We start from the raw sequence: 26,358 nt of genomic DNA on the forward strand, positions 1-26,358 counted from the left end.
TCAGTCAAAAGAGCAAAAATAAAGTAAAAAGAGCAAATCAAGCCTGCAGGCTCATCATCTGGACTTCAAGGCCGCCTACGATTCAGTCAATCAACATGCGCTGTGGCAGATAATGCTAGAACATGATTTTCAGACGAAACTAGTTAAACTGATTCATGTCACGCTGGATGGATCAAAATCAAACTAACAGGTGATACTTCAGCCTCTTTCATGACGTTGTTGGATAAACTGAAGTAAGGGTATGCGCTCTCTAGCCTGCTATTTATTGCTACCTTGGAAGGCGCAATTCGAATAGCAAATGTGGAATAAAACGGGACAATAACCACGAAATCTTGCATGCTTCTTTGTATTGCGAATGACGCAAAGATCATTGGATTCAACCGTACAATAGTGGAGGAGACCTTTGTGGACGCTGAAAACATCTGAGTGCTTTGGGTTTTAGAGCGTGAAATTCTGCGATCAATACTTGGTGACGAAATGGAAACTAGAGTGTAGCGCGCCACAAGCTTTATCAAGTACATATACAAATATGCTAAAATAGTGAAGGTACTGTAGTAGACTCCGAGGCAGATCCCGCACCTGATAGATGTGTACTGTCGAGGACAATATACGTCCAGCTAGTGTTCAATGAGATTGGAGAACGGCAATCCAGAACCGACAGCACTGGGGGACCATTATTCGTTCGGTATAGGTACTAAAGTAAAGCAAAATAAGCAGGGTAAATTTTCTCATTACTCTAGGAATCCGCGCGGTTAGGGATTATCATCAAATCTGCCAAACTATATCAGTGTACTTTGAGGTAGGCTGGAACCAAAGATGCTGATACCTGATACCTGGTTATGGTGCTGAAGTAAACTTCGATGGGGACCGATGTGAAGTGAATGAAGCCTTCTACCGCGGAAACGATCGTAGAAATACATGTTTTCCACAGTAAGAGGTCCTCAGTTTGTACATCTGTTCTCTGTTATTTTAATGGATCCAAAAACAGCCAAGTAGTAATACATTATAATTTGTATACATATGAATCAATCTTTATTGTCATGCAGTAATTAACATTTCTTTTAGAAAACTGTCTGGACAAATTTAAAATGCTTTCGCAAATAATAAACATAGTCTAAATACAATCTGTCTGTTTCGAACAGCACCTTCTGTGGACTGGTAACTTGCAATCAATGCCAAGCATCGTAAAATTCAAACATAAAGTTCTTGTATCTAATCCTATCGAACGAGTGTGTCATCTCTAATTGAACTTAGTTGACCTTAAGGGCGGACGACTGCTCCTTGACCCAGAAAACACCACCGTTCAGGGCAATGGTACAGGTCATCCGGACATTCTCGCTGAGTCCTTTCGGGGCTACCCAATTGAAGGAGATGCTCTTCGGCGGGGTGGCGATTTTCTTGTGAGTAACAGCCGACTGCAAGTGAAGAATAAGGGTTGGGGCGATTAAGATGTGTATAAAAACAAAGTTTTCATTAGTAAAGCTACATTCCTTCCTTCCAACTTCCATCATCGATAGCGAAATATTATGCACTTACTCGTGTCGTAATTTACAGTTCCTGACTATGGTGGCTAATTTTATTCTAAATGTTTAGAAGACATGTCACGACACATTGCGGTGTTACTATATTTATTCCTGATACGTTCACTTGATGACTTACGGAAATCAGTGCTAATCTAAAGCTAGTAGTATTGCCGTATTACCTTATTCGATTTGCCGCAGTTTAGAGTCTGAATATATTTGTTGTCCGGAGCGACATCGAACGAGCCAACTGGCGTTTCGCCAACGCGAGCCTGGCAGAGCAATCCCTTGATCGTGTCTTTGGCGCTGTTTCCTTGCACGGTGACGGTGACCGCTTCGCCGGATTTGATTTGTTTCTTTTCCAGAAGAATTTTGTACGGCGCTGCTGATGACTGCGGGTCGGTGTGGTGCTGAGGAATCATGTCACCGCAAGCATCGGCTGGTGCGCCAGCCGAAAAGGACAGAACGGGAACCGCGCACAGCGCAGCCATGGCGAGTGAGATGAAAACGAATCGGTATGCCATTGTGTATCTAAAAAAAGAGATTAAAATGGCGTTAACGTTAAAATGTGATTCTCCTAATTATTGCATTTAAAAGATCATAAATCTTTAGGTATAAATCGTTAGTTAGTTTTGTTTTCTGGTTGGCCTCATATAGGTAATTAACTGATCTAATGAGCCCTATATATCGTATCTTAGGTAGCTTGCACTATTAGTGACTTGGATTTTAACGTTAAGCATGCATTATATACAGATAGGAATAATTATTTTCAGCATACCCGTTTATCAGTATTCTATCCGGTAATTCAGACCAGTGTCCTGATATTCGCTTATTTTATTTAACCATCAGTAGCTGGCTCAACTACTACTATGATTAAGCTGATTAATGGAATGTCATTTCGAAAGGCTGATCACCATACGCTTATCGTTAAACTCAGTTTAGCGAAGCTTTCGCTAATTACCGATCACTAACTTTCCTTTTCTTGTAATTAGAATTACTGGAAAACCTGTGGTAGGTACAACAATTATAGGCATTAACGTAAACGCTCACTCAGCTCCTGTTATAATCTCTCACTACACAAATTGTTACTGATTTAGCTTCACTATATGGACTTCACTAATAACGTTAGATCGAAACTATTTAACAATTTTATCTATAGTTAAGTACACAAAAGCCAGTATTGTATTCTTGCGAATATTTTTTAGTTGAAATTATTTCTAGAATCAAAATCAGAACATTTTGAATGTAAAGTACATTCAAGAACTCCTTTTAAGGGGCATTTTTCAAAGGCCGAAGGGCTCCACAATTTGCATGAAATTTTGCACATGGATATAATTAACGGATCGGAAACATTATTTTAAAATTCAAGTTCTCCTATTTTCCCAACAACAACTTATGAAATTTTAAATTTTGCATTATTAAATCAACTTCCTAAACTCGAAAGTACATTTTAAAAAATATCATAATATATTGCCATGACCATGGTTTATATAAAAACCTCATTTAACAATAAATAAGAAAAAAAGGTCCATATCAATTTAAAATTGTTTCGAATTTCCAGTTTTGCGAGGCATAGCATATACAATCGCTAATATCTGAACCATAAATCAACCTCCTTGTTACCACCGCACCGGCAAACATGGTAACCTTGGCGTCAGTTGTCCCAGATTATTGCAGAAATGCATGTGGATAAATGAGTAGTTCTTGCTTGCCTGATTCACTGAGCCTGTCACAGCAAGTGAGCTGCAGTGAGCTTGATTTTCTAATCAAGTGTGTGTAGTATAAAATCGGCCGGTTGCGGTCAATCAGCACGTCAAGGTCTGCAGTTGGAGAGTAAAACTAGAGGCCAATGTTGAATGCATTGCAAATTATGCGCCAAAAGAAAGGTTTGACATTCGCTGGCAAATGTGTTTTCTCTTTTGGTTGGCAAATACGTTGTTTAAACCGATTTTAATTTTTTTTTAAAGTGTATGAAAACTTTAAAATTAATGGAAATCGCTGTATCAAAAATTTGTGTCATAAAAACGTCTTGCTAATTATGTACAACTACATTCCCTAGTCGTTCTTAAAAAATATGCACCAAATCTTGATAACAAAAAACTTGTGAACAATTTTGATTTTAATATTCAAGATATAATTCACTATTTTAAAAGTTTTCAATAATTTATATTTAAAATATGCGTTTTTTCTGTCTCGGGTTTGTTACAAAAACCTTATTGGTCGTTTTTTGGTCGAAGTATTCGGTATTCTTTCCTGAATCCTGCTACATAGACTGAGGCCCTTACAGGAAACCTTTGCAAAGCTTTGTTGACGAACCCCAGTGCAGTTTTCGAGAGAGACGCTCCACGACGGACCACCTCAGGATAAATCCTCCATATATTCCGAGAATTCAACTTGCAGACTCAATGTTTTGTTTTAATATTTCAAATCGGCGTACGATTCAGTTAAATGAAATGAGCTGTGACGAATTATGCTTGAACATGGTTTTTCAACTGATTAGGCTGATACGTGCTATCCTTGGTGGTTCAAAATCAAGCGTTAGAATAGCTAGTGAGACATCGGACTCGTTTGTGACATTACATGGTAGAAGCAAGGAGACAGATTGTCAAATTTGTTGTTAAACGTTGATTCGGAAGGTGCTGTTCGAACGGCAGACGTGCGGAGAAGTGGTACCATCATCACGAATATGCTCATATGCTTCTAGGCTTTGCTGACGACATCGATATCATCGGTGTTAATCGTAGAGTCGTGAAAGAGGCGCATATGCATCTTAAGGAGGAAGCTGCGAAGATCATAAGTTTTACCAAAACAAAGTAGATGGAGGCTGGTAGAGAGCGTAATAGCCCTTCACATATTAGAGCTGCAGTGGTAATAGATGGAGATACTGTTGAAGTGATTGACGAATTTGTTTACCTTGGTACGTTAGTGAAATGCGACAACGATGTGAGCCGTGAAGTAAAAAGGTGGATGGCGGCTGCCAATTCGGCCTTCTACGGATTACGTAGCCAGCTGAATTCCCGTAGCCAGCGTACGAAACTCGCACTTATAAGATGCTAATTCTCTCGGTGGTACTCTATGGCCACGAAGCGTGGACTTGAGTGACCATCGAACTCCTGGCGTTTTTGAGCGTAAGATCCTGCGATCAATTTTTGGCGCCAAATTAGAAGAACTGTGGCGCACGTGTATCAAGAAATATTTCAATATATCAGGTATCCAAAGATGTGGATATTGTGAAACGATTGAAACACTTCAGACGCCAGTGGGCCGGCTACGTAGTAAGTAGGTATAACGATAGGAAAAATTGGTATCTGGAATGTCAGAATGTCTCGCCATGAACAGGCACGAGCTGGTTTATTTGTTCAAGTGCTACATCGACTCAGAATGGAGATCGCTGCTATTCAGGAAGTTCGATGGCCAAATTCCGGAGAAAGGGAGTTCCGTGCAGTAGACCATATTGTAAGCGCTTCTTTAAAGTACCATATCTGCTACAGTGGCGGTAGAAAGGCAGGATATGAAGTCGGTTACGTAGTGTTGGGAAAGCAAAAGCGACGAGTTATCCGGTGGAAACCCGTAGATAACCGTATATGTGTGTTGAGAATTAGGGACAAGTTCTTCAACTAGAGCCTAATCAACAGTTACGCATTAACAAATGACAAAAACGATGATGCTAAGGAAAAGCTCTACGATAGACTCGAGAGGACCTATAGAGAGTGCCCAAAACATGACTTGAAAATCATTATCGGAGATGCAAATTTGCAGATCGGGAGGGAGGAATTTTTTCGTCTTGTCATTGGAAGACAAAGCCTTAATCTGTCGACCAACGATATCGGTCTGAGGCTCATAAATTTCGCCGCGGCCATCTGATAGCCTCTACTTTCCACGTCTGAATATTTGGAAACACATCTGGAGGCTTCCAAATGCGGACTCTAGTTCTCAGATCGATCATGTCTTGGTTGAAGGTCGACACTTTTCGGATGTCATCGATGTACGGTCTTTGCAGGGACCAAATACCGACTCTGATTACTATCTCGTCGTGTGTAAGATTCGCGTTAGGTTGTCGAACGCCGCGAATTCTCGCACTGAGAGAACGCTACGTTTCAACATCCAGCGGCTGACGGCAGATGGCGTGGCAGTGGAATACACCAGATAGGTTGATGAACGTATCGCAGAACAGTAAGAAGAAAGGGAAGATATAAGTGGGCTTAGGAGGAACATCCAGGATGTCATTGAAACAACTACGGGAGAGGTGCTAGGTACGATGCGTGAAAGACAGCGTAACAGCTATGCTGATGCCGAATACCAGAGAGTGATAGATGAGAATAATCAAGCCAGGAATCGCATGCTCACTGCAGCTACGCGTCAAAACAGAGAAAGCTGTGGAGAGACTAGAGCTGCGGAAAAAAGAACCTACCGTCTAACAAACGCGAGTACAGACTGCGCAGACTAAAGCAAACACTCTCTAAACTGTTATTCGACATTGCCCAATGGCAAAAAACGAGCTCGTAATCCAGAGAATTAGAAGCCGCTGGTTTAGAATATCACAAGATACCTATTCCTATGTAAAAAAATGCAGGAAATCGATTAGTAGTGGTTTCATCCTGCGCAGACTTCGGGAAGTGGTCCATTTTGCCCTATTATACCCTCCCACACACATGTTTATTCTTCTGTCTTTGAATTAGTTTTGGTCGTTCTAATTAGGTTTCACTATGTATGTAGGGGTGTATTGGGGAAAATGGACTATTCTTGCATTTCGCACAGTACGGAATGGATAGGATATGATTCTTCTGATATTTTGACAACGTTTGGAAGCTATTTGGGATTATTTCACGGGCGGCAAATAAGTTTCTATACTGTTTAATTAGCTTTTAACATGATTTTTGGGGAAAATAGGGCAAAATGGACCACTTCCCGAAGTCTGCGCGGGATGAAACCATCACCAATCGATTTCCTGCATTTTTTACATAGGAATAGGTATCTTGTAAGATTCCAAACCAGCAGCGGCGTCTAATTCTTGGGATTACCAGCTCGTTTTGCCATTGTGCATTGCCTTGAAAGGTGCAATAAGAAGAGCAAACATGGAAAGGAACGGGACCATTATCTCGAAATCTCTCATGTTTCTTCGTTTTACGGATGACATCGACAGCATCGGAATCACCAGTAGAGCAGTGGAAGAGGCCTTTAGGCCTTTTGAACGGGAAGCAGCGAAATTGGGACTGACCCACGAAAGGAAACGTGTGAGTCCAAACGGTGTTGGTCCCGAGGTGAAGCTGGATGGGGAACGATATGAAGTAGTAGAGGAATTCATACACCTTGGTACGCTCGTAACATGTGATAACGAGGTAAGTCACGAAGTGGAACGACGAATTGTCGCTGCGAATCGCGCTTTCTACAAATTACGTAGCCAGTTGAAGTCCCGTAGCTTGCAATTTGCACAATACAGAGTATACAAATATCCTGATATAGTGAACGTAGTGCAATGTGGCAGGCTACGGTGGACTGGGCACGTCGTCAGAGTGCCCGACGAAAGAGTAGCCAAAGCTATTTTCAACAGAGAATCAGAAGAGGCCGTAGACTTCGGGGCAGACCCCGCACCCGATGGATATACGATACGCAATCGAGAACGACGCACGGTCAGCTTGTGTTCGAGAGGATTGAGAACGGCAGCCCAGGATCGACAGCACTGCCGAATTCATTGGCGAACCGTCGCCAATAAAGTAAAATAAAGTGAGTACGTTATTATTGGTTGAAACCAAAGTCTCTGTTTTGATTAGTGACATTGATTATTTAAATGATTTTTGCTCGTTAAAATCTTTAAGCTATCGAAGGCAGGATGTTAAATAAAGGACTGAATGGTTTAGTAGATGAATCAACATTTGTTACTGTTTTGATTTAATTACCAAACTAAATACTAACGCACTCTACGAATATTTTTCGCTAGCAGACGGGAACTAGGTACCGTGACTGTCGATAGATTAGTGTTACTATTTTTCTCGATAAAAAGAGAAGTAGTAGAGCAGCAAACTTTGCATCATATTTTAAATATATTTTCTAATAAGTAGTTAAGCGGAATAGTATTATAACGCTGTGAAAATGAACCGAAACAGCAAGGGTCAAATGACTCCCTCAGGCCCTTCACTGTATATTTATAGTGTGAAATGTGTAAATTTTATTGTGTAAATATATTCAACTGAATTGGCGATTTGGCTGGCTGATTTTGGAAAGGCAAAAAGTCGGTTTTATTTCAACTGGTCCTCAGATAATTCTTGTTCGGTCAGACGTAGTCGCAAATCTCAGTGATCAAGTTGGCACAAAATTCGTCTCGTCCAGTTCCACGATCAACGCTTTCGGCTCATTAGTTATTCCTGTATGGCCAATAAGCTGTCAATTCAAGGCATTAACAGAAATCTATTGACTCAGAATTGGAACGTCCAAGACGCGATGATATTCATGAATTCTATTTGCGTTATCTTTTGATGTGCAATCTATCACCACCAGAGGCGGCTTTTTTTGTCGCTTGCCGCGTGCGGATGGCGATTACAATAATTCCCACCAAGCGACGAACCCCGTGGGCTGACGGATAGCATGAAGAGGAGAGGGTGCATATTTTATGCAACTGACCGCCAGCTGATCACTGTTGGATCTACCTATATCTAACAGCTACCACAGTTCGTGGCGTGTATCATATGAATATGGAAGTTGCTGGCAGAACAAGTTGTTATAAAAATCGCTTTTGGGTCAATGTTGCCGTCGCATGCATAATGAGCCGTCAATTAATCAGATGCAAAAGAGACGCGTCCGCGTATCGAGAGTGAAGTGAATGCATGTAGCCTACCTGACGCTGCAAAACGTCTCTTGCTTTAATTAGCAATCTAATGTAAAAAAAACACAGAAACAAAAGGCGTTAGACTGTGGGCCGGTCTCCCCGGCTCCGCTAATGTGATGGAAGGGTCGATTGGGTGGCTGAAACAGCATTTAAATCGAATTAGAATACTCGGCAGGTGTGCGGGAAACCTGTTTGGCATGAATAATAGTGTAAATCTGAGGAACTGCTGGTAACGAACAAGTTACAAAAACCTGTAATTCATTAATAATCGCCTAGAAATTGATAGGTAAAAAATATGATTTGCAAACTTCTATTTCGGCTAGGAGTGCGGTCACTAACCGATAGTTTTTTTTTGTGGTAGTTTGGGGAAATAATACAGGAAGGATTAGTCATTGTGATTGAAAGGCTTTGGGCATGTGAGGCAAGTGAGAAACGCTTTGTCATTGGTGATCTGCAAAAAAGTATGGGGAAACTTCTTTCGGTACCGACATTAGGAAATTCGAATGAAGGTGGTGCATGCGAATAACCGGCTCTAGAACAGGTTTTTTTTGACAAAAAAATGGTACTAATAAAATGATTTTGCAGAGGTCTATTAAGTTACGGGAATCACACGACCTCACACGTTCAAAGACAGTTTTGAAGGTCAAGTGTTTCTAAAGGAGATCTTAAATAAGTGTGTTTCATAAAAACAAGATTTGTTTTGTCGATTGCTTTATTTACGTTTCACTTTCAACTTAATTGCCCGATTTACCTGGGATCGGTGAGAATAAAGTTGTGAACAAAGAAAGCGAGAACTGGGATTTCATAATCTAGTCAATCGAATGTATTACTCAACAACTGTTTCCTTAGAATAGGTACACGAGTTTACTTCTAAGTCAGTAAAAATGCTTATATGTTAGTTGTTGTTGATTCATTTTATAACGGCTATTAAACCAGCTCTTTTATTCTAACATCACAATAAAATAAAGCAATCGTATGATTATTTCCCCTAAAGACCTTGTGAGATACAGCCAACGCTGACAGTCGGCTACAATCAACGGGTTGACAGAGATCGTGAAACAAACGCGGAACCTATTTTCTCATTCGATCGCGACGAAGGCAGACGGCCGGAGGCGGCAAAAAAGGTAGCTCGACCATTTAGTTGCATTATTGCCATTTGCACGATCACGTTAGAAACCGTGCAACACTAGCATTTCCGTTCAGATGTACAACTGGTTCTGTTAAATCACCATTTTAAATCGGTTGGAGCCTTTAAGCCTTTGTTAGAACCCCTAGGTAACAAGGAGATTGTTATCAGAATTAGTTTGCACAAACGAGAATATAGCTTTCGTGATGCTGCTTTGCTATTTGTATAAACTTGATAAGCTTATACGGTTCAATAGTGGTGGACATTTAATGCCTATAATTATTGTTTACCCAGTTTTCCATTAATATTCAGTAGGTTATGTTTGATTGGTACAATCGCAATTCAATATTATTGCTCGAGTTTTACTCGTTGCTTCAACTGCCATCATAAAGCAAAATTTAAGCGCAAATTGCATAATTCGACTTTATTCACTCTTGTAGTTAAATAATTATAATCGAATAACACAAGCTTTATTATTCGGTCGTAAAACTAGGACAGTATTCAAAACCCAAAGCCAATTATATTACCAATGATTTATTGATTATATTCACAGACTATTTCAGAACATTTGAAAGTGTTCATTTTTGCTATTTACTTGAATTGAAAGGTATTCTTGGTTAGATAGTATCTCTCTTGTTAAGAGCTAAATCAATGATAATGAGTAACCAATTTCACTAGAAAAACAAAGAATAAAGTACCTTTAACGTAAGTAACCGTTTGTAATAAACGATTGTAATTTATACCATTTCTAAACTCAATGCAAATGTCATAAAACATTTAAATCAGTAAATTTCGGGTAACAATACTAAAAAAGTGTATGAAAACCAAATGAAAAACGCGTGTTTGTGAAAGATATATCTTTAACCTATAACGATTTCACAGAAAAAGTTAATAGAGCAGAGAAAAATTACCTTTTGTGGTTCCATTGTTGTCCTAAGTTGCTCAGCAAAAAGTTTAGGCAAATATTGTGGATACAAAATGGCAACCGATAGTCGCGTTTCATTAATTCTGGCGTTTTTAGAATCACCAAACATTAAGACAAAGTTGCTTACTTTTCCAAAAAACTTTTGAAACAATTCTTTCATATATGGCGCAACTTATTAGTATCGTGCACATAAATATTGATTATATCTATTAGTTGGCTTGCTGTAGCACAACCGTTTTGTCATGGGTATTTGTTATTTCTCGATAGCACAGTAGACTGATTATTAAAATGCTTTAATCTGATTATCCCTAAAAGTTCAAAACAATTAAAAGCATTTTAATTTGTGGAAGGTAATTAGAATAAGTCATTTATTAATCATTTTTACTCCATTATTTTTCCCAAGCTTGTCTCACATCACTTTAACGGTACCTCTTCTTTTTCATAGACTCTTAAGAGTAACACCAAATCACATTTTTGCCAAAAATAAAACAAAGCCTCGGTTGCTTAACCTAGATAATATCACTAATTAAGTTAACATATCTGTTGCAAGTGGAACTCACCGTTGTTGTTTCACACTGATTAGTAGTAGATGAAAACTTTTGTCAACTAATTCAACTGGACGACAAAACTGGCGGCGGGACACCCTGGGCTGAATTGATCCTCTCGAATCGAACTCACAAACAGCTTTGAGCCATGTGCTTACCGGTCGGCAGCTTTTGTTGGCTCCAACTCCAGCATCGACTCGCGCGCCAAATTGCACCCTCGCTCGCTAGCTGAGCCCCGGGTGCCAGCTTGCTCTAGCAGAAATGATTTAAAGGTTGTGCAGTCATGCGAATATCGTTTACGATATTTTAAATTTTTAAATAATTTAATTGACAATATGTTAAAAAATAAAACATGCAACGCGTAATGGACAAAAAAATTGTCACGAGGTAATGCTAATCCTTACACCTGCTTCATACTTAGCAAATTAAAATATGGTTGTTCATAAATTTATAAAAAATCAAGAGCTGTGAAGAATTCGGTCAACTTCGAAAATCTGGCATTACTGGTTATATTTCGAGCCCCCAGCCCAGTTATATTCACTCGATTACGAGCATTATCGAATCGTCATTCTCTCGGAGGCTGTCGTTTCTCCAGCAATCAGAGATGATCGCGAGAGTTTTATTCACGCGTGGGATAACGCAGTATAGTTTTGCCCTTTAAATACCTATACTTTGCTGTCAGTAGGGTGACAACGGTAATAGTATTCTAAAAAACCCAATTTAATCAACCTGGTGGTGCAAGGAACCTTTGTTATACCATCGTACTTATCATTTGAGATAAAAATCGACACGTCTTTGGAACACATTTCAACTTTTGGTTAATGTGTTAGTATCATAGGTTCATGTCACTTCTACTGACAGATAATAAATGTTGAGAATTATAAATCCTTCAATTTGATATCAACATAATGAAAATCGGTTCAGTCGTAAAAATAAAGATTAGCAAAACGACGATTTTTGGAGCTACTCTAACTCAGAAAGGGGCACCTCAAACACCAAATGAAAAAGTACAGATCAAAATTTTTCTGAAAATAAGAAATTTACAAAATTTGAACAAAACCAGGGTATTTTTAAATTTTGATACATCCTTCATGAAATTGCTGATTAAATGATTAAGTTGTTATTGATTTGAGCATGTAAAAGGCGAAGTAAGTTGTAAGGGGTTTATATATACATAGCTAGAATTTATAGTTTTTTTTGGTGACATTGAACTATGCATAATTTTTTGTAATGCAATTCTATTTGATTCATATCAATCAAGTTTTATAGAACAAAATTTATCAAATTTTTATTAATTATCTTTTGATCGTCAAAACCAATTCTTATGAAATTTTGCATATGTATTCGCAATATTAAAAGCTCTCGTTCAATATTAAAATATTTGTTTTTGTTATATTATTGTCACTTCAACAGCTTGGGTCATTCGCTGACTTCTGCGGGGTTGGGATTTGAACCCGTGTCCTCGGCGTGAGAGGCGTGAATGCTAACCACTACACCGGGACTGACCCCATTAAAATAATTAAAACTCGATAAATTAGCTTGGTTAAAATCATTGAAAATTATTGTAAATTTTAATGTGTTGTGCACGATTACTTATAACTTTCAAATTACAAATCCAATCAAAAAACTAATCAATAGTGATCTATGAGGCTATATTACCTTTTAAAGTCTAATAGCGTATAAATCGCTTTGGTCATCTCTGAGAAACAGCCAGTCAGCAAGTCAGTGAGTTGACGTCGTTAGAATTGTTTTTACTTACTTATGTGTCCATGTCCGCCGGTCCGGCAGAACAAGGGGATGAAATCAGAGATCTCCACTGCTGACGGTTTCCCGCCATGGTTTTTACCTGTCGCCAGGACAGGTTCTCGTCTACAGCCCGGATGTCGTTGGCTAGGCTGCGTCGCCATGAGCCTCTAGGTCTGCCTCTTCTACGCTGTCCTTGCCGATTCCAGTCGAGTGCTTCTCTGCAAACCTCGTTCGCTCCTTTCCTCAAGGTGTGTCCGATCCTCTTCCACATACGTTCACGGATTTCTGTGGCCGTTGATGACACCGACGAAGGAGTTCCTCATTGGATATCCAGTTATCAGGCCACCAGGCACAAATGATGTATCGCAGGCACCGGTTAATGAATACCTGCAGTTTTTGCGTTGTCTCCGCTGAGACGCACCACGTTTCGCAGGCATACAGCAGTATGGATTTAACGTTTGAATTAAAGATTCGGGTTTTCGTACGTGTAGAGTGATCTGGTTTGAACGCCAAATGTTTCGCAGACCTGCCAGATCAGGGGTGGCCTTCCTGATCCGTGTGGCTATATCAGTCTTGCTACCACCATCGGGCGTTGTCTGGCTACCAAGATATTGAAAGGCGTCTACCTGCTCAACTTGTTGTCCTGCTACTGTGAAGTTGGTGGAATTGTCAGTGTTCACTGCCATAGACTTAGGCGTCTACCTGCTCAACTTGTTGTCCTCCTACTGTGAGGTTGGTGGAATTGTGAGTGTTCACTACCATAGACTTAGTTTTCGCTACATTGACTGTGAGACCTGCTGCCTAGGAGCTCTCGGAGAGGTCATCTAACTTGCTCTGCAATATCGTTTCGGCGTTGTGCGAGCAAGACAATGTCGTCGACTAGGTCGAGGTCATTTAACTTCTCCTTCGTTAGAGGATTCCAAGGCAATCCTCGATTTGGTCTACTGTCAATTGCTCCAACTAATATCTCATCCATAACGATGAGAAACAGAAGCGGTGATAAAATGCAGCCCTGTCTTACGCCAGCAGTAACCCTTATGGGGTTGGACAAGACGCCGTCGTGCAAAACCTTGCACGAGAACGCCTCGTACTGAGCCTCGATGAGATGGACTAGTTTATCCGGAACTCCTTTACGCCTAAGTACGCCCAGATGTTTTCGTGGTTGGGTCGGTCGAACGCCTTTTCGACGTCAACGAACACCAGCAGAAGAGAGTCCTGGAATTCGTTGATCTGCTCCAATATAATGTGGAGCGTTGTGATATGGTCTACACATGATCGGCCAGCACGGAATCCAGCTTGCTGCCGCCGGAGAGTAGCGTCGATCTTCTCCTGGAACCGGTTGAGGATTACCTTACAGAGTACTTTGAGAGTAATACAGAGCAATGTGATGCCTCGCCAGTTAGTTCGTGATGAAGACGTTCTTTATGCCGGTCCATTGCTCTTAGACTGTTCCAAATGCATCTTCCAGCGCTGTGCTGTTTAAATGCTCCAAAACTAGCTGTACAAGCATTGAACAGAGGTGTTTAGACATGTTTAGACATTGAAAGCAGCTATACAGCATGTGCTGAATAAAAGTTATCGGTCAAACGTTTAATAAGCAAAAATTGTTCCTTCGGTCGGGCAACTTTTAGGATTTGCAGCCGACTTTCATACCATAGCCAGAAACTTTACGACGGCAATCTACGCCAGACTGTAAGCGGAATCTAGGAGGATTAAGCTTTGTCCTTAGCAAAACGTTATGATTTAGAAGCATACGGTGCCGTACGAAGCTGACAATGTACAAAACCCTTATCAGACAGGTAGTTCTTCATGAACTTGAAGCTGGACGATATTGGGCAGACTACAAGCCGAAAGCGGTAAGTGGCGGAGGAGCATAAGTCACAAACTACAAGCACTGCTTCGAAAGGGTCTCATCGTACAACTGGCGAAAGTCGATAGGCTACGGAGAGCCGGACACGTCGTAAGGATACCGGACGACAGTACGACGAAAACAGTTCTCTTTAATAATCGGCATCGGCACCAGGAACAGGGGTGCTCGACGTATAAGATGGCTCGACCAAGTCGACAGTGATTTGCGACTTCTGAGACGACTGGGAAATTGGCGACGAGTATTCTAAAATCGAGTTGAATGGAGATGACTGCTTCAAACAACACGAGCCACCCTGGCTCTGGGGTGCTGACAACGATGTCGTAAGGGGCCACTTTGCGTAAGGGGCGACTTTCTTTGCGAGGCGAGTGACGTGAGCCGGCAAATCCAAATTTGCTGCCACTCATATTTCGTTCGCTGTAAGTTGATTAGAAGCGAATGATATGATGGTTTTAGCAGCGATTAACAGCGTAGCGAAAAACGTCCTAGGCCGAGTGGCACCAAATCGACGTAACGAATGGTTTGAAGAAACGTCACCAAGAGCAGAAGGAGTGCGAAGAACTCGAGCAGCTGTATCGCTTTCACGACACACAGAAGATCTATCAAAGACTCAACGAATCTCGCAAAGGCTTAGTGCCGCGGGCTGAATTGTGCAGAGATGAAGATGGAGGTATCTTGACTGACGACCGTGCGGTGATCGAAAGGTGGAAGCAGCACTACGATGAACACCTGAATAGCGTGCAGGCGGAAGACCATGCTAGCGGAGGAAATGACCACATTGGTGTAGTAATCAACGAAGATGTGCCACCACCCCCATCGATAAGGGAAGTTAAAGAAGCCATCCAGCGGATAAAGTGCAACAAAGCAGCGGGAAAGGATGGCATTGGAGCGGAACATATTAAAATCGGCCCGGAAAAGTTGGCTGGCTGTCTGCGTCAACTGATTGTCAAGATTTGGGATACGGAATGACTACCGGAGGAGTGGAAAGACGGGGTTGTCTGCCCTATCTACAAAAAAGGCGATAAGCTGGATTGTGAGAAGTACCGCGCGATCACTATCCTAAATGCCGCCTTCAAAGTGCTGTCCCAAGTCATCTTCCATCGACTATCGCCAATAGCCAATAGATTTGTGGGAAGTTACCAGGCCAGCCAGCATCATGGAGGGTCGGTCTACAACGGACCAAATCTTCACCCTGCGGCAGATCCTCCAGAAGTGCCGCGAATTCCGTATCCCCACGCATCGCCTGTTCATCGATTTCAAAGCCACATTTGATAGCGTAAACCGACAAGAGCTATGGAAAATTTTGGACGAAAACGACTGAGTTTATTTGACTTATGGCTACGATGGATGGGGTCCAGTGCTGTGTGAGAATTTCGGGTGAATTGTCGGACCCATTCGAATCTTGCAGGGGACTTCGACAAGGAGATGGTCTTTCCTGCTTGCTATTCAACACTGCGCTTGAAGGTGTTATAAGACGAGCGGCGATCGAAAAGCGGGGCACAATTTTCAATAAATCCAGTCAATTTATCTGCTTTGCTGACGACGAGGATGGCAGAACATTTGAGGCGGTGGAAGATCAGTACACCAAACTACAACGCGAAGCAGAGAAGATTGGATTGAAGATAAATACGTCTAAAACGAAGTATATGCTGGCTAGCGGGACCGAGCGCAACAGGGTCCGCTTAGGCAGTACCGCGGTAACAGACGGGGACGCGTTTGAGGTTGTCGACGAGTTCGTATACCTTGGCTCACTAGCAACAGAGGACAACAATACGGACTACGGACTACACGAACACTTGCGGTCGAACAATCTGAGCCGCCGTACAAAGTGCACACTGTACAAAACGCTAATTAGACCGGTTGTCCTCTACGGGCACGAAACGTGGACACTGCTAGAAGGGGACCTATGAGCACTCGGAGTTTTCGAATGACGGGTGCTAAGAACCATCTTTGGCGGAGTGCAAGAGAACGGTGTTTGGAGGCGAAGCATGAACCACGCGTTCGCGCGTCGCTGCGGTGAACCCAGTATTCAGAAACAGGTTAAAGTTGGACGGATACGTTGGGCAGGACATGTTGTTAGAATGCCGGACAACTATCCTGCAAAAATGGTTTTCGCATCGAATTCAGGAACAAGACCAAGAGGGCACAGCGAGCGAGGTGGCAAGACCAGATGGAGCGAGATCTGGCGAGCACTGGGTGTGGGTGCCCGCGGAACTGGAGACCAGTTGCCACGGACCGAAACAGATGGAGATATTATACTGCGCAAAATGCATGGGATGCTCGTTAGCATACTGCACATCCAGCCTCAGGTTCTTTATGACCAAGCTTAATGCAGCGATCGGATTAGGTCCAGTTCCATTTGTTCTTTTACTGAAACTTATGGTTCATTATTCGGGTTAAAAACGGGTGCACACTTTTAAATTTTTTTCACTTTTATTTCATTACACACTAGGCAGGCTTAAATTAGTTTTACTTATCGAATTGTTCCAGGTTGTTGGAGTCGAATGGACCACTATTGATTTGAATTATGTTATTAGCTCCAGCAGAACTAATCTGCCAATGCTGTTCGAAGCGCAACACGCATTGAACCTATTTGAATACGGTGTCTCTCTAAAATTAAATCGCCATTCAAACTGAATAACTGTAATGTTTATGGTGTACATCCTTTTGTGTTCCCAAGTAAAGGATAGCAAAGTCCGACTTGTTCTTTGAGTGTGTGCAGCATATGCAAGGTTAAAGTTGAACTCAAAGAATTGTCCTTCAGAAATAGGTTTCAGTATATAATCCAGCGAGCTGGCGGGCAAAACTCTTGTTTCATATTACAATTATGTACTTGGCAATCGTTACGCAAGTTGCCATTACTAAGAAGCTGTTGTTTCTTAACTTTTCGAAGTCAAAGGAGTTAGATTTGAAAACTTCGCGACTGCAATTTAACAGAACTTCCAACGATGTCCGCATTCGTTGCACAACACAAACGTTGTCATCGGTTCGTCAGAGCTTCTCGTTTGTAGCTGATTGTAAGTACAGTTGCGTTTCTTACATTTGCCACACTTGAGTAGATCTGTTTTAGTGCCCTGATTGGTGGCCAACTGGGCGTCGTTGATAGCCTCCTTTACGAAACGGTCTCGTAGTGTTTTCATTTCATCACTGGCCATTTCCTCGGGAGTCATTTTGGCAAGGCGCTGTGCAGTGATAGCCCCGCTGATGAAATTGCTTCTCAGGCTAGGATTTTTGGGATCTTTCAAATTGGCGACGCGCGAGCGGACTCGGTTTTTGTACTTCATATCGGTGTTTTTGAACTCAAGATAGATAGCATCTTCCAGTTCATCGGCTAGTTCTTCCGGCGTTTGGCAACCCTCCGGAGGTTCACCGTCAACTCGCAAAGCGTTGGCTAGCATTTCTCGGCACTTAAGGCGTACAGCATCGGTAGTGGATGGTGGTGGGAAACTCGTCTGCGTCGGTTTCTTGGCTTCCTTCTCTCTGTCCAGTTCCTTCTTGCCACTGTTGTTAACATCGGATTTATTAGAACTCTTGCTAGACGATTTGCTCGATGATTTCGACGATTCCTTTGTGGATTCCTTCGACGGTGGCGTGGCAGCCAGAAAACGTTTCCAGCTCTTGATCAAGGTTTTCGCTAGGCTGATCACTTCGTCGTCTTTGCTGCACTTACGGAGCTCGTTTACGGTCATCCCAATGCGGGTTTTCGTCAGAATATCCAGATCGATGTTTAAACGTTGCAGCTCACGGAGTAAATCCAGCGCTTGCTCTTGACCCTGTAACGAAAATATATAAATCAGCGTATGGACAACTTAATATTGACTTATTTGATAATCATTTAAGATTTATCGTAACCCATATCTATCGTAATTCAAGTAGAAATCGCCACGAATTAATTTCAAAGCCGTTCTGGCTAGTTCTATTTCGAATTCGAAATAAAAAGGATAAAAGCATACAGTTTGATCTCCAAAAGAAGATTCTGTTCAGCGAGTAGAATATAGGAGAATCAAATAATTGACTTAAAACCTCGCCTCCACGCGGTCATACCCGGTGATACTCTATTGACTGATCTTAAAACTAAGATTTTGGGCTGAACGACAAGGACTTGGTAGCAGGTAAACCTAATGTTATTTTAATTACTTGATTCGTTTTAGCTCATCAAGTACCTCCTACTGTACAATGGAAACTTTGATCATAACAAGTTTAAATAATGCACATGGATATCAAAAGAAAAAATATAAATTATTGGCTATTAGATGCACTGATGGAAACTCAAATGAGGCAATTGTTTCACTCGATGGTTTGCTGGTGAGATTGTTCTATTTTTTGCCCGTATACTCCATTTATACTACGGTATATACATTTATTTATTTAACTACATATTCACGTAACACAAGTAACCTTATAATGGTTTTCAAAGTTTGCGTACAGTGTGATTTCTGCTAATAATCAATCAGTTCTAATAATAATCAGTTTTCTGCTGAGAGGAATGTTTTACATGATATTTTGAAGACGGCGTAGCTTCTAGCACTTTTGCACACGCTCGGCAGACGGTTCCAGAGACAGATACTACGGTGACGAAAGGCTTTCCTGCCAGCATCAGTTACACAACTGGTTAGCAAAAGATTGTTTGTTCTATTTGATTGGGAGAATGAGTAAAAGTTTGAAAGATAAGTTGGCCCATCAAACAATATTTTATATGTTTGAGTGCATATTCGGAAGTTGAGAAAATTTTCAAATGTACACCCAACCAATGAGTTTTGGAAGCTTGAAATGTGATCAAAACGGCGAATGTTATGGACGTAACGAGTGACGGAATTAAAAGCCAACTTGAGTTTTTCGAAATTTTCGTTAGATACATTTGCAAACAGGACACTACCATATTCGAACAAAGGAACAATAAGAGTTCTAGCTAGTTGTAAACGTATAGGTTGTGGAGTGTAATGACGTAGTGCTATTAATGAATGCATAGACCCATAAACTTTCTTACACACGGCTGCTACTTGAGCATCCCACTTCATATAGCTATCCATGAGTATGCCCAAGTTTTTGACAACCGCTGAATAGGGAATAATCTCGTTTCCAACCATAACTTGAGCAACTTCATCAAAAATCATACTTTATTATTGAATCCTTATGGTTTACTTTGCTCTACTAACATATCTTCTGTTTTCCTGTCATCTATGAAAGTAGTATGGGTTCCCTGCATTTTCAAAAGTAGATGCTATCACTAACATTCCTACCCACTTCCCCGCCGATTGTTCGGACGTAGCCAGGTATATAATGCGATAATATAGTCATCTACGATGTGGGCAACCTCATATGCTAATGCTAATCAAATAATTAACTCAAAACCTATATTTAGAGATTTTCTGTTCTAATTTCGAAAAATAGCTTTTTCAACCACAGGAATTGCTCGAATAAGGTGATGAGTGGTGCTATACGCCCACAGCAATTTCTCAGATGTCTATCGATCAATAGAGCAGATTTTTGGTAAATTTGGTCAACTCAGTATAAACTTATTAACTATCAAAAATCAACTAAATTGATTGGAAGGGAACTGAGAGAATGCAGTGGGCGTGCAGTACCATACACCGCTTTTTCGAGGGACTGCTGTAATTAAATTGAAGATGCCTTACATTCAGTTGAATAAAAAATCAATTGAAACGTTTTTGCACAATCTAAAATACTTTGTGGTAGGTATTTGATTTACATACCCATTCTAAATTTGTTTTGATTTACAGAGTGATAATTACACCGGGTTTTGGTCAGTTTTTATTAAAAGCAAAGCAAAGTCATGGGTATAACGTATAAGCGTCCTATCGAGAACTTGACCCTTCTTTATCGACAGACCTCGCAGTCGGCTATTAGAGTACAGGACAATTACGGGGGCTACTTAGTGCAACGATCCTGCACTGACTATAGCAGCACCTCCCAGCCCAGCAGTTTCCATTCAATCATTCAAATCGAAGACGTTACATGAATTATAAACAAAATAAACGCATTCGCTGTGGTGATTCGAAATAGTTTATGTAACATGTCTCCCGAGGCTGTACTATATGGACTATATGCAGTGAAACGCAGTGGATGTTGAAAATATGTTAGAACTCTCAGGTCAGAATGAATCTGATTAGTTAAAATGTAAATTTTGATTTTGAGTGCAATAGATCAGTGTTAAAACTTATTCAGCTTTCAAATATCGTGTAAACAAGTAAAAACTTGCCGCTTGCCACCTTATTTTACATGTTTCTTTATGTGCTGAATGCTTGTGATAACGCGAATTTGGAGAAAAGCAGAAACTGCAGCAAAAACAAAGCGCAGTCACTTCGCCCGCTACGCCCACTCACTGCTTTGCATGTGTGCGTAAAAAAGCTTGTCGGCTCACAACTCGACTCAGCAGCAGCCACACTGTTTGTTTTCCTTCCTCCGTGCTCAATGCTCTCGTTCCCGTACGCGAGGTTCGGTTGCTCCTGTGCTCACCCGAAAGTTTCAGTGGGCCGACAGGTTCGCTATCCGACAGTCTTCCATTACTGTACACTCGAGAAAAAACGATGCGCGTTCCATCTTGCGAGCTGAAAATCCGAAAATTTACACCTTTACTTACCGTCCCGTCGGACGATGTCATTTTGCCGAGCTTCTTCTGGATCTTGAGTACCTCTTCCTCCACGTTCATGGTGCTTCTAAGCTGGATTTCCCGGTCAAAATCCGATTGAAAAATGGAGCACAATATTTTTTCCCGATACCGTTTTCGACGCCTCTCAAGTGCGAGTGGAAAAAGCACTAGAGACGTTCTCTCGCACGAGAATGCTGATTGTAGAACGGAGACAACGAACAAAGAGTATGTGTGTCTCGTTTTGGCTCGCGCGTAAAGTAAACAGACTAGTCGCGCTGTTCGAGCTGTTGATATTAGTCTGGTTGTTGTATTAGCGAAAGAAGGATAGAAGTACTTATGCCTTTGTCATTCCTCCGAGGACTCCGTTAAACAACGTTTACAGTATCGGTTTCTCTCGCTCTCTCTATGACAGAAGAATAAAATGACAGCTCAAGTCTCGATTAACATTTGAAAAGGGCCAATAAACCAAACGACAAAACGGTGCACCGATAAAAATAGACATGGCGTTATCAAAAGAACTGTCACTTGAATCCCTCTCTGTGCTTGAATATCAATGTGCAAATATTGTTGCAGTTGAAAACCGTAATAATCGACGTGCGACATTCGGTTTTATTCTTGTTCTGTGTGTCACAACTACGTCGCACGTGGTGCGCTGTGTTCGCACATTGATGCGAATCGAATATCGCACGTCGATCATTACGGTTTTCAACTGCAACAACAATATTGAACATTTTGTTACAACATGCAAATCATTATTGATTTATTCGATTTAACGTGAAATGAAATATTTCATAGGGTCAACACGTTAAACAACCATGTTTTCTGACAAACTTGCACTCAAAATGGTAATACCACAGAGAACAGGCATCCAAGCGAAAGGTCCCTATTTGGATAAACTTATGTCAAATTAGTTGGGAAACTATATTGTGATGATGTCGCTGAAGGCGCATAAAATTCTACACTAAACTCACAGCAGTTAGCTTCTGGCGCTAGCATAACGCTTATTGTACATATATACTAGCGCCAGAGGAGCCAAAGGTTGTCAGTGTGCAAATCAAAAGAATCATTTAGTTGGGAAACTATAGTGGTGGTGACGCTAGCATACAGTGGACCCCCGTTCATTTGAACGATTCCTCATGCAAACTAACGGGGTTACTTTTTAATTTGAACAACTGGTAACCCGAAATATGCTGAAACCTGTGTGAACTGGCCGCCCTGCTCTTTGTTATTGTTTTGGTGGTTTGTTTTAGCTGGCAGTTGCAAGTGCGAATATTGCATTTTCCGATCGGATTTCTATCATAATCGTTAGGAAAACGAAATGTGAAACCGATTAAACACGCTAGGTCAGTACAAACATCTCGTGTTTATGTGCATTGTCTGCATAAACAAATGATGTCATGTTGAGAATGACGTTTGAACCATTTTTAATTTGCACGTCGTGCAAACCAACGGGGTCCAAATTAAAAAGTGTTCAGATTAAAAACGGTCAAACGAACGGGGGTCCACGGTATTAGGTGATTTTAATTTGAAATTTTATCTAAGAATTCCCGAAAAATCTGTTCCTGAATGGAGGTCTGTTCTCTGTGGTAATACACTGAGAAAATTTTTCGTATAGTTTCTATATGAGTCCCACACAGATTTTTACAATGTGTCCGGTAAATGAACTTTATGTGCCAAACAGTTATCATTTATGTGTAAGCGAAAAATTTGTACATACTTACTATTCATATGCATTTAATTTTTATATATATTTCTGGGTGGGTTGTGTTTATATCTGACACCTGTTAAACATATGGAATTTCATATGAAAATTTACCATTAGTTATGTGCAGAATATTTTGAGTGTAGTCTAAGTTTTTGCACTGCAAATCAACTTGTTTTACCATTGCCATGGTACACCTGGCGTAAGTTAGGAGAGTACGCTCTGGGCCGGCCACGTTGCAAGGATGCCGACTATGCAGTAAAGTCCATTTTCTTCAAGAACCTCACCCGCACCAGGATTAGAGGGGCAGAGACACTCAACGAAGAGCAAACACATTCCATCAATAAGACTGGCATCTCTTCCCCGCGCCCAGTCTCGGCCAAAATTGTAGCTTTGTATACATGCATTGGTGGGAAAAATGTGTGCGAGCGTAGCAATGCATTGTATTTGTATACGTATTTGTATACATCCATATTCTAATTTCCACACACTACTATGTGTTGGTTCAACCACAGACAAACAGACGAGACACTCGCGATAATTCCATCGTCCAATCAAAAACCACTCATTTTTCAAAAAAGCATATTTCGCAACATGGCCACACCGCGGCGCGCGAGTGTTGCTTTGAGTTTTCAGTATAAAACCATTCAAATGTACAAAACCCTACAGCATAAAACCCTGCAAATGCAAGCTACTCCGCGACATGCATAACAGAGGGTGCTAGTGTGCAAGCAAAATGTGTAGGACGATGGTTTTTAAAGGATTTTCTTCTATGTGTCGTGTCAGTTCGTCAGTGCTTCTAGATAGGGCAAATAACTGCGTCTTTCCACTCCTCCGGTAGTCGTTCCGTATCCCAAATCTTGACAATCAGTTGATGCAGACAGCCGGCCAACTTTTGCCGGTCCATTTTAAGATGTTCCGCTCCAGTGCCATCCTTTCCCGCTACTTTGTTGTTCTTCAGCCGCCGGATGGCTTCTTTAACTCCCCTTATCGATGGAGGTGGCACATCTTTGTTGCTTCGCTATATTAATGTGGTCACTTCCTCTGTCATCATGGTCTTCCTCTTGCACGCCATTCAGCAGCATCGTGGTGCTGCTTCCACCTTTCGATCACCGCATGGTCGTCAGTCAAGATACCCCCATCTTTATCTCTGCACATTTCAGCCCGCGGCACAAAGCCTTTGCGAGATTCGTCGAGTCTCTGATAGAACTTCCGTGTGTCGTGAAAGCAAGCGGTACAGCTGCTTTAGTTCTTCGTACTCCTTCTCTTCCTGGTGGCACAAGCTTTTTAACTAGTCTATAAGAAAATTATTTTTCGGGTAAAATTAAGAGAGTGGTATGCCCCTAGCTATGCCTCCCCAGGTAACCAATAAGCATTAGCACAGACAAACAGACGGGACACTCGCGTTAATTCCATCGTCCAATCAAAAACTATTCATTTTTCAAAAAAGCATGTTTAGCAACATGATCACACCGCGGCGCGCGAGTGTTGCTTCGAGTTTTCAGTATAAAACCACACAATTGTTAAAAACCCTACAGCATAAAACCCTGTAAATGCAAGCTACTCCGCAACATGCATAACAGAGGGTGCTAGTGTGCAAGCAAAATGTGTAGGACGATGGTTTTTAAAGGATTTTCTTTTATGTGTCATGTCAGTTTGTCAGTGGCATTAGTATAAGCAGTAAATCAATCGTTTATTAGCATCCCTGGCGTTTTATACTGCAGGTTGCTGTTTATCGGCCTTTTGACTGCATAGCTGTTGTAAATTGGCATCCACAATTCTATTTAAATTCTTCTTGTCGGTAACTAGCTGCAAATAAGCATCGTCAGCACTATGAGAGTGCTAGCAGTAAACTAGCCGCATATTTTGCCAAAATAGCATTTAAGGCAACTTGCATTTAAATTGCATTGGAAATGCTTATTGGTTACCTTGGTCTTTAACAGAAATAGAGACGAACTTATCACGGATTTTACGGTAAAATCAATGTACAATAACATGTGATACCTAACATTGTACAACAATAGCGCTGATGTTGTTTCCCTATAGGGGAAAAGCAAATTTTCCATTGATCGCGATTGTTCGGATATTCAAGAAAATAAACAGAAACTGTAATACAGGGGCCTACCACATAATAGCATTTATTAAATATTAATCTTTTTTTTTTTCAATAGTCACATTTAGAAAATAACTCCATAATGGCCATTTATTGCATCGAGGTATTAACACTAAGTGGTTGGTAGATAAATAGCGCCCAGGTAGCTAATATTTGCAGAACATTTTTCTTAAGCCTTGCTTTGAGCTATGGTTTTGCAGCATTGCGCTTAGCACATGCTTTAGGCCACGCCACGGAGACTCACATTCGTGATGTAAATGCAATGCAATCCTAATCTATTTGATTGTGTGCCAGTGCGCTGCGCACCGTTGTGGGATTGAGACAAATATACTTGCAAATATGCAAAATTCCGCGTTTTCGAAACGCTGAATGCAACGGGTTAGCACTATAAAACAGGTTTTCATTTAGGCCTAACCAGTAGCTTATTGTATAGCCTGCGCGTTGTAAATGTAGCTCTGGATAGGGGTTTTTATGCATCAACTAAAAAATTGTCAAAATAATTTTTTGTGCTTATGACTGATTCAATACACTAGTCGGATATTTTTGTTTACAATTGAATCAATTTTTCTCTCTTCAAATTTGATTAACTAAGCAGCGATCTTGCTGGTTAGCGTCATAACATTTTTTATTATTGCACTAATTTGTCCACTCATAATTTTGAGTCACGAAATAAATTTATCTATGGATATCAATCTGCTACGAGGTTTTGAACTTAAATAAATGATTTTTCTTTTTTAAATTTAAATTCCCAATAGTTTTTGTTCGATTTAAAAACCATTATTGGATGTTCACAAGTATTACGAGTATGTGTACGCATTTTGCCATGGTCATATCACTAAATTTGTATTTCGCCATGCCATGCTGGCATTCTAATTCTAAATGGGCCCATTCGGAGAAGAGTGGATAAGTTGGGTTGGATTTTTATTAGGTAGTTCTAACTTCCCGGTGTCGGAATTTGTTTTCAAAAAGTCTGATTTTAACATTTTTTCATACAGTCGTGTAAAAAAATATGAATAATAAGCTTAAACTAGTTTAGGCTCAAAATAAGGTTGATTTTACATAATCAGAAATCTTTCGATTGCTCACTATTCAAAATCAATTAATGCCATAACTATTAGTCTTCTTAGTATAACGATTGGATGCATGCACAACAGCAATATTAAGGGAAAATTTTCAATGCAATGTGGAAACAAAGTATTGACAAATCAGATAGGTTTTTTACTGTCAGCCATTAGTGTTGACTATTGCCAACAGAATACAGAACAGAAATGGTAATTCGGCTTTGGATGCAGAGCCAAAGCTGTACCTACGCTGAATTCACGTTTTCCAATCCAATCAATAATATGGAAAAAATATAATGATAAAAATGTTGCACCACGGA

At 40.8% G+C, this 26,358-nt stretch overlaps 2 protein-coding genes across 2 annotated transcripts; both read right to left on the reverse strand.

The window, feature by feature from the left end:
* Positions 1-1,010: 1,010 nt before the first annotated feature.
* On the reverse strand, positions 1,011-11,072 carry LOC128742989 (putative defense protein Hdd11). The gene is made up of 3 exons (XM_053839489.1): positions 10,955-11,072; positions 1,703-2,051; positions 1,011-1,415 (listed from the first exon to the last, which is right to left on the reverse strand). Exons 2-3 carry the CDS (start codon positions 2,042-2,044, stop codon positions 1,251-1,253), a joined length of 507 nt encoding a protein of 168 aa, XP_053695464.1. The 5' UTR covers positions 2,045-2,051; positions 10,955-11,072; the 3' UTR covers positions 1,011-1,250.
* A 5,914-nt stretch (positions 11,073-16,986) lies between these two features.
* LOC128742566 (transcription elongation factor S-II) lies at positions 16,987-21,297 on the reverse strand. Its single transcript, XM_053838966.1, has 2 exons — positions 21,154-21,297; positions 16,987-18,325 (listed from the first exon to the last, which is right to left on the reverse strand). The coding sequence occupies exons 1-2, from the start codon at positions 21,220-21,222 to the stop codon at positions 17,483-17,485; spliced, it is 912 nt and encodes a 303-aa protein (XP_053694941.1). The 5' UTR covers positions 21,223-21,297; the 3' UTR covers positions 16,987-17,482.
* Positions 21,298-26,358: the final 5,061 nt, after the last annotated feature.

The sequence above is a fragment of the Sabethes cyaneus genome, chromosome 3 (assembly GCF_943734655.1).
Source record: "Sabethes cyaneus chromosome 3, idSabCyanKW18_F2, whole genome shotgun sequence".
Lineage (NCBI taxonomy): Eukaryota > Metazoa > Arthropoda > Insecta > Diptera > Culicidae > Sabethes > Sabethes cyaneus.

Bases quoted from the DNA above. Each gene is read 5' to 3' on its own strand.
- LOC128742989 (XM_053839489.1), bottom strand. From the start codon at position 2,044: ATGGCATACCGATTCGTTTTCATCTCACTCGCCATGGCTGCGCTGTGC. The intron at 1,416-1,702 runs GTAATACGGCAA...CTTCACTTGCAG, and splicing joins ACTGCGGCAAATCGAATAAG to TCGGCTGTTACTCACAAGAA.
- LOC128742566 (XM_053838966.1), bottom strand. From the start codon at position 21,222: ATGAACGTGGAGGAAGAGGTACTCAAGATCCAGAAGAAGCTCGGCAAA. The intron at 18,326-21,153 runs GTAAGTAAAGGT...TTTTCGTTACAG, and splicing joins TGACATCGTCCGACGGGACG to GGTCAAGAGCAAGCGCTGGA.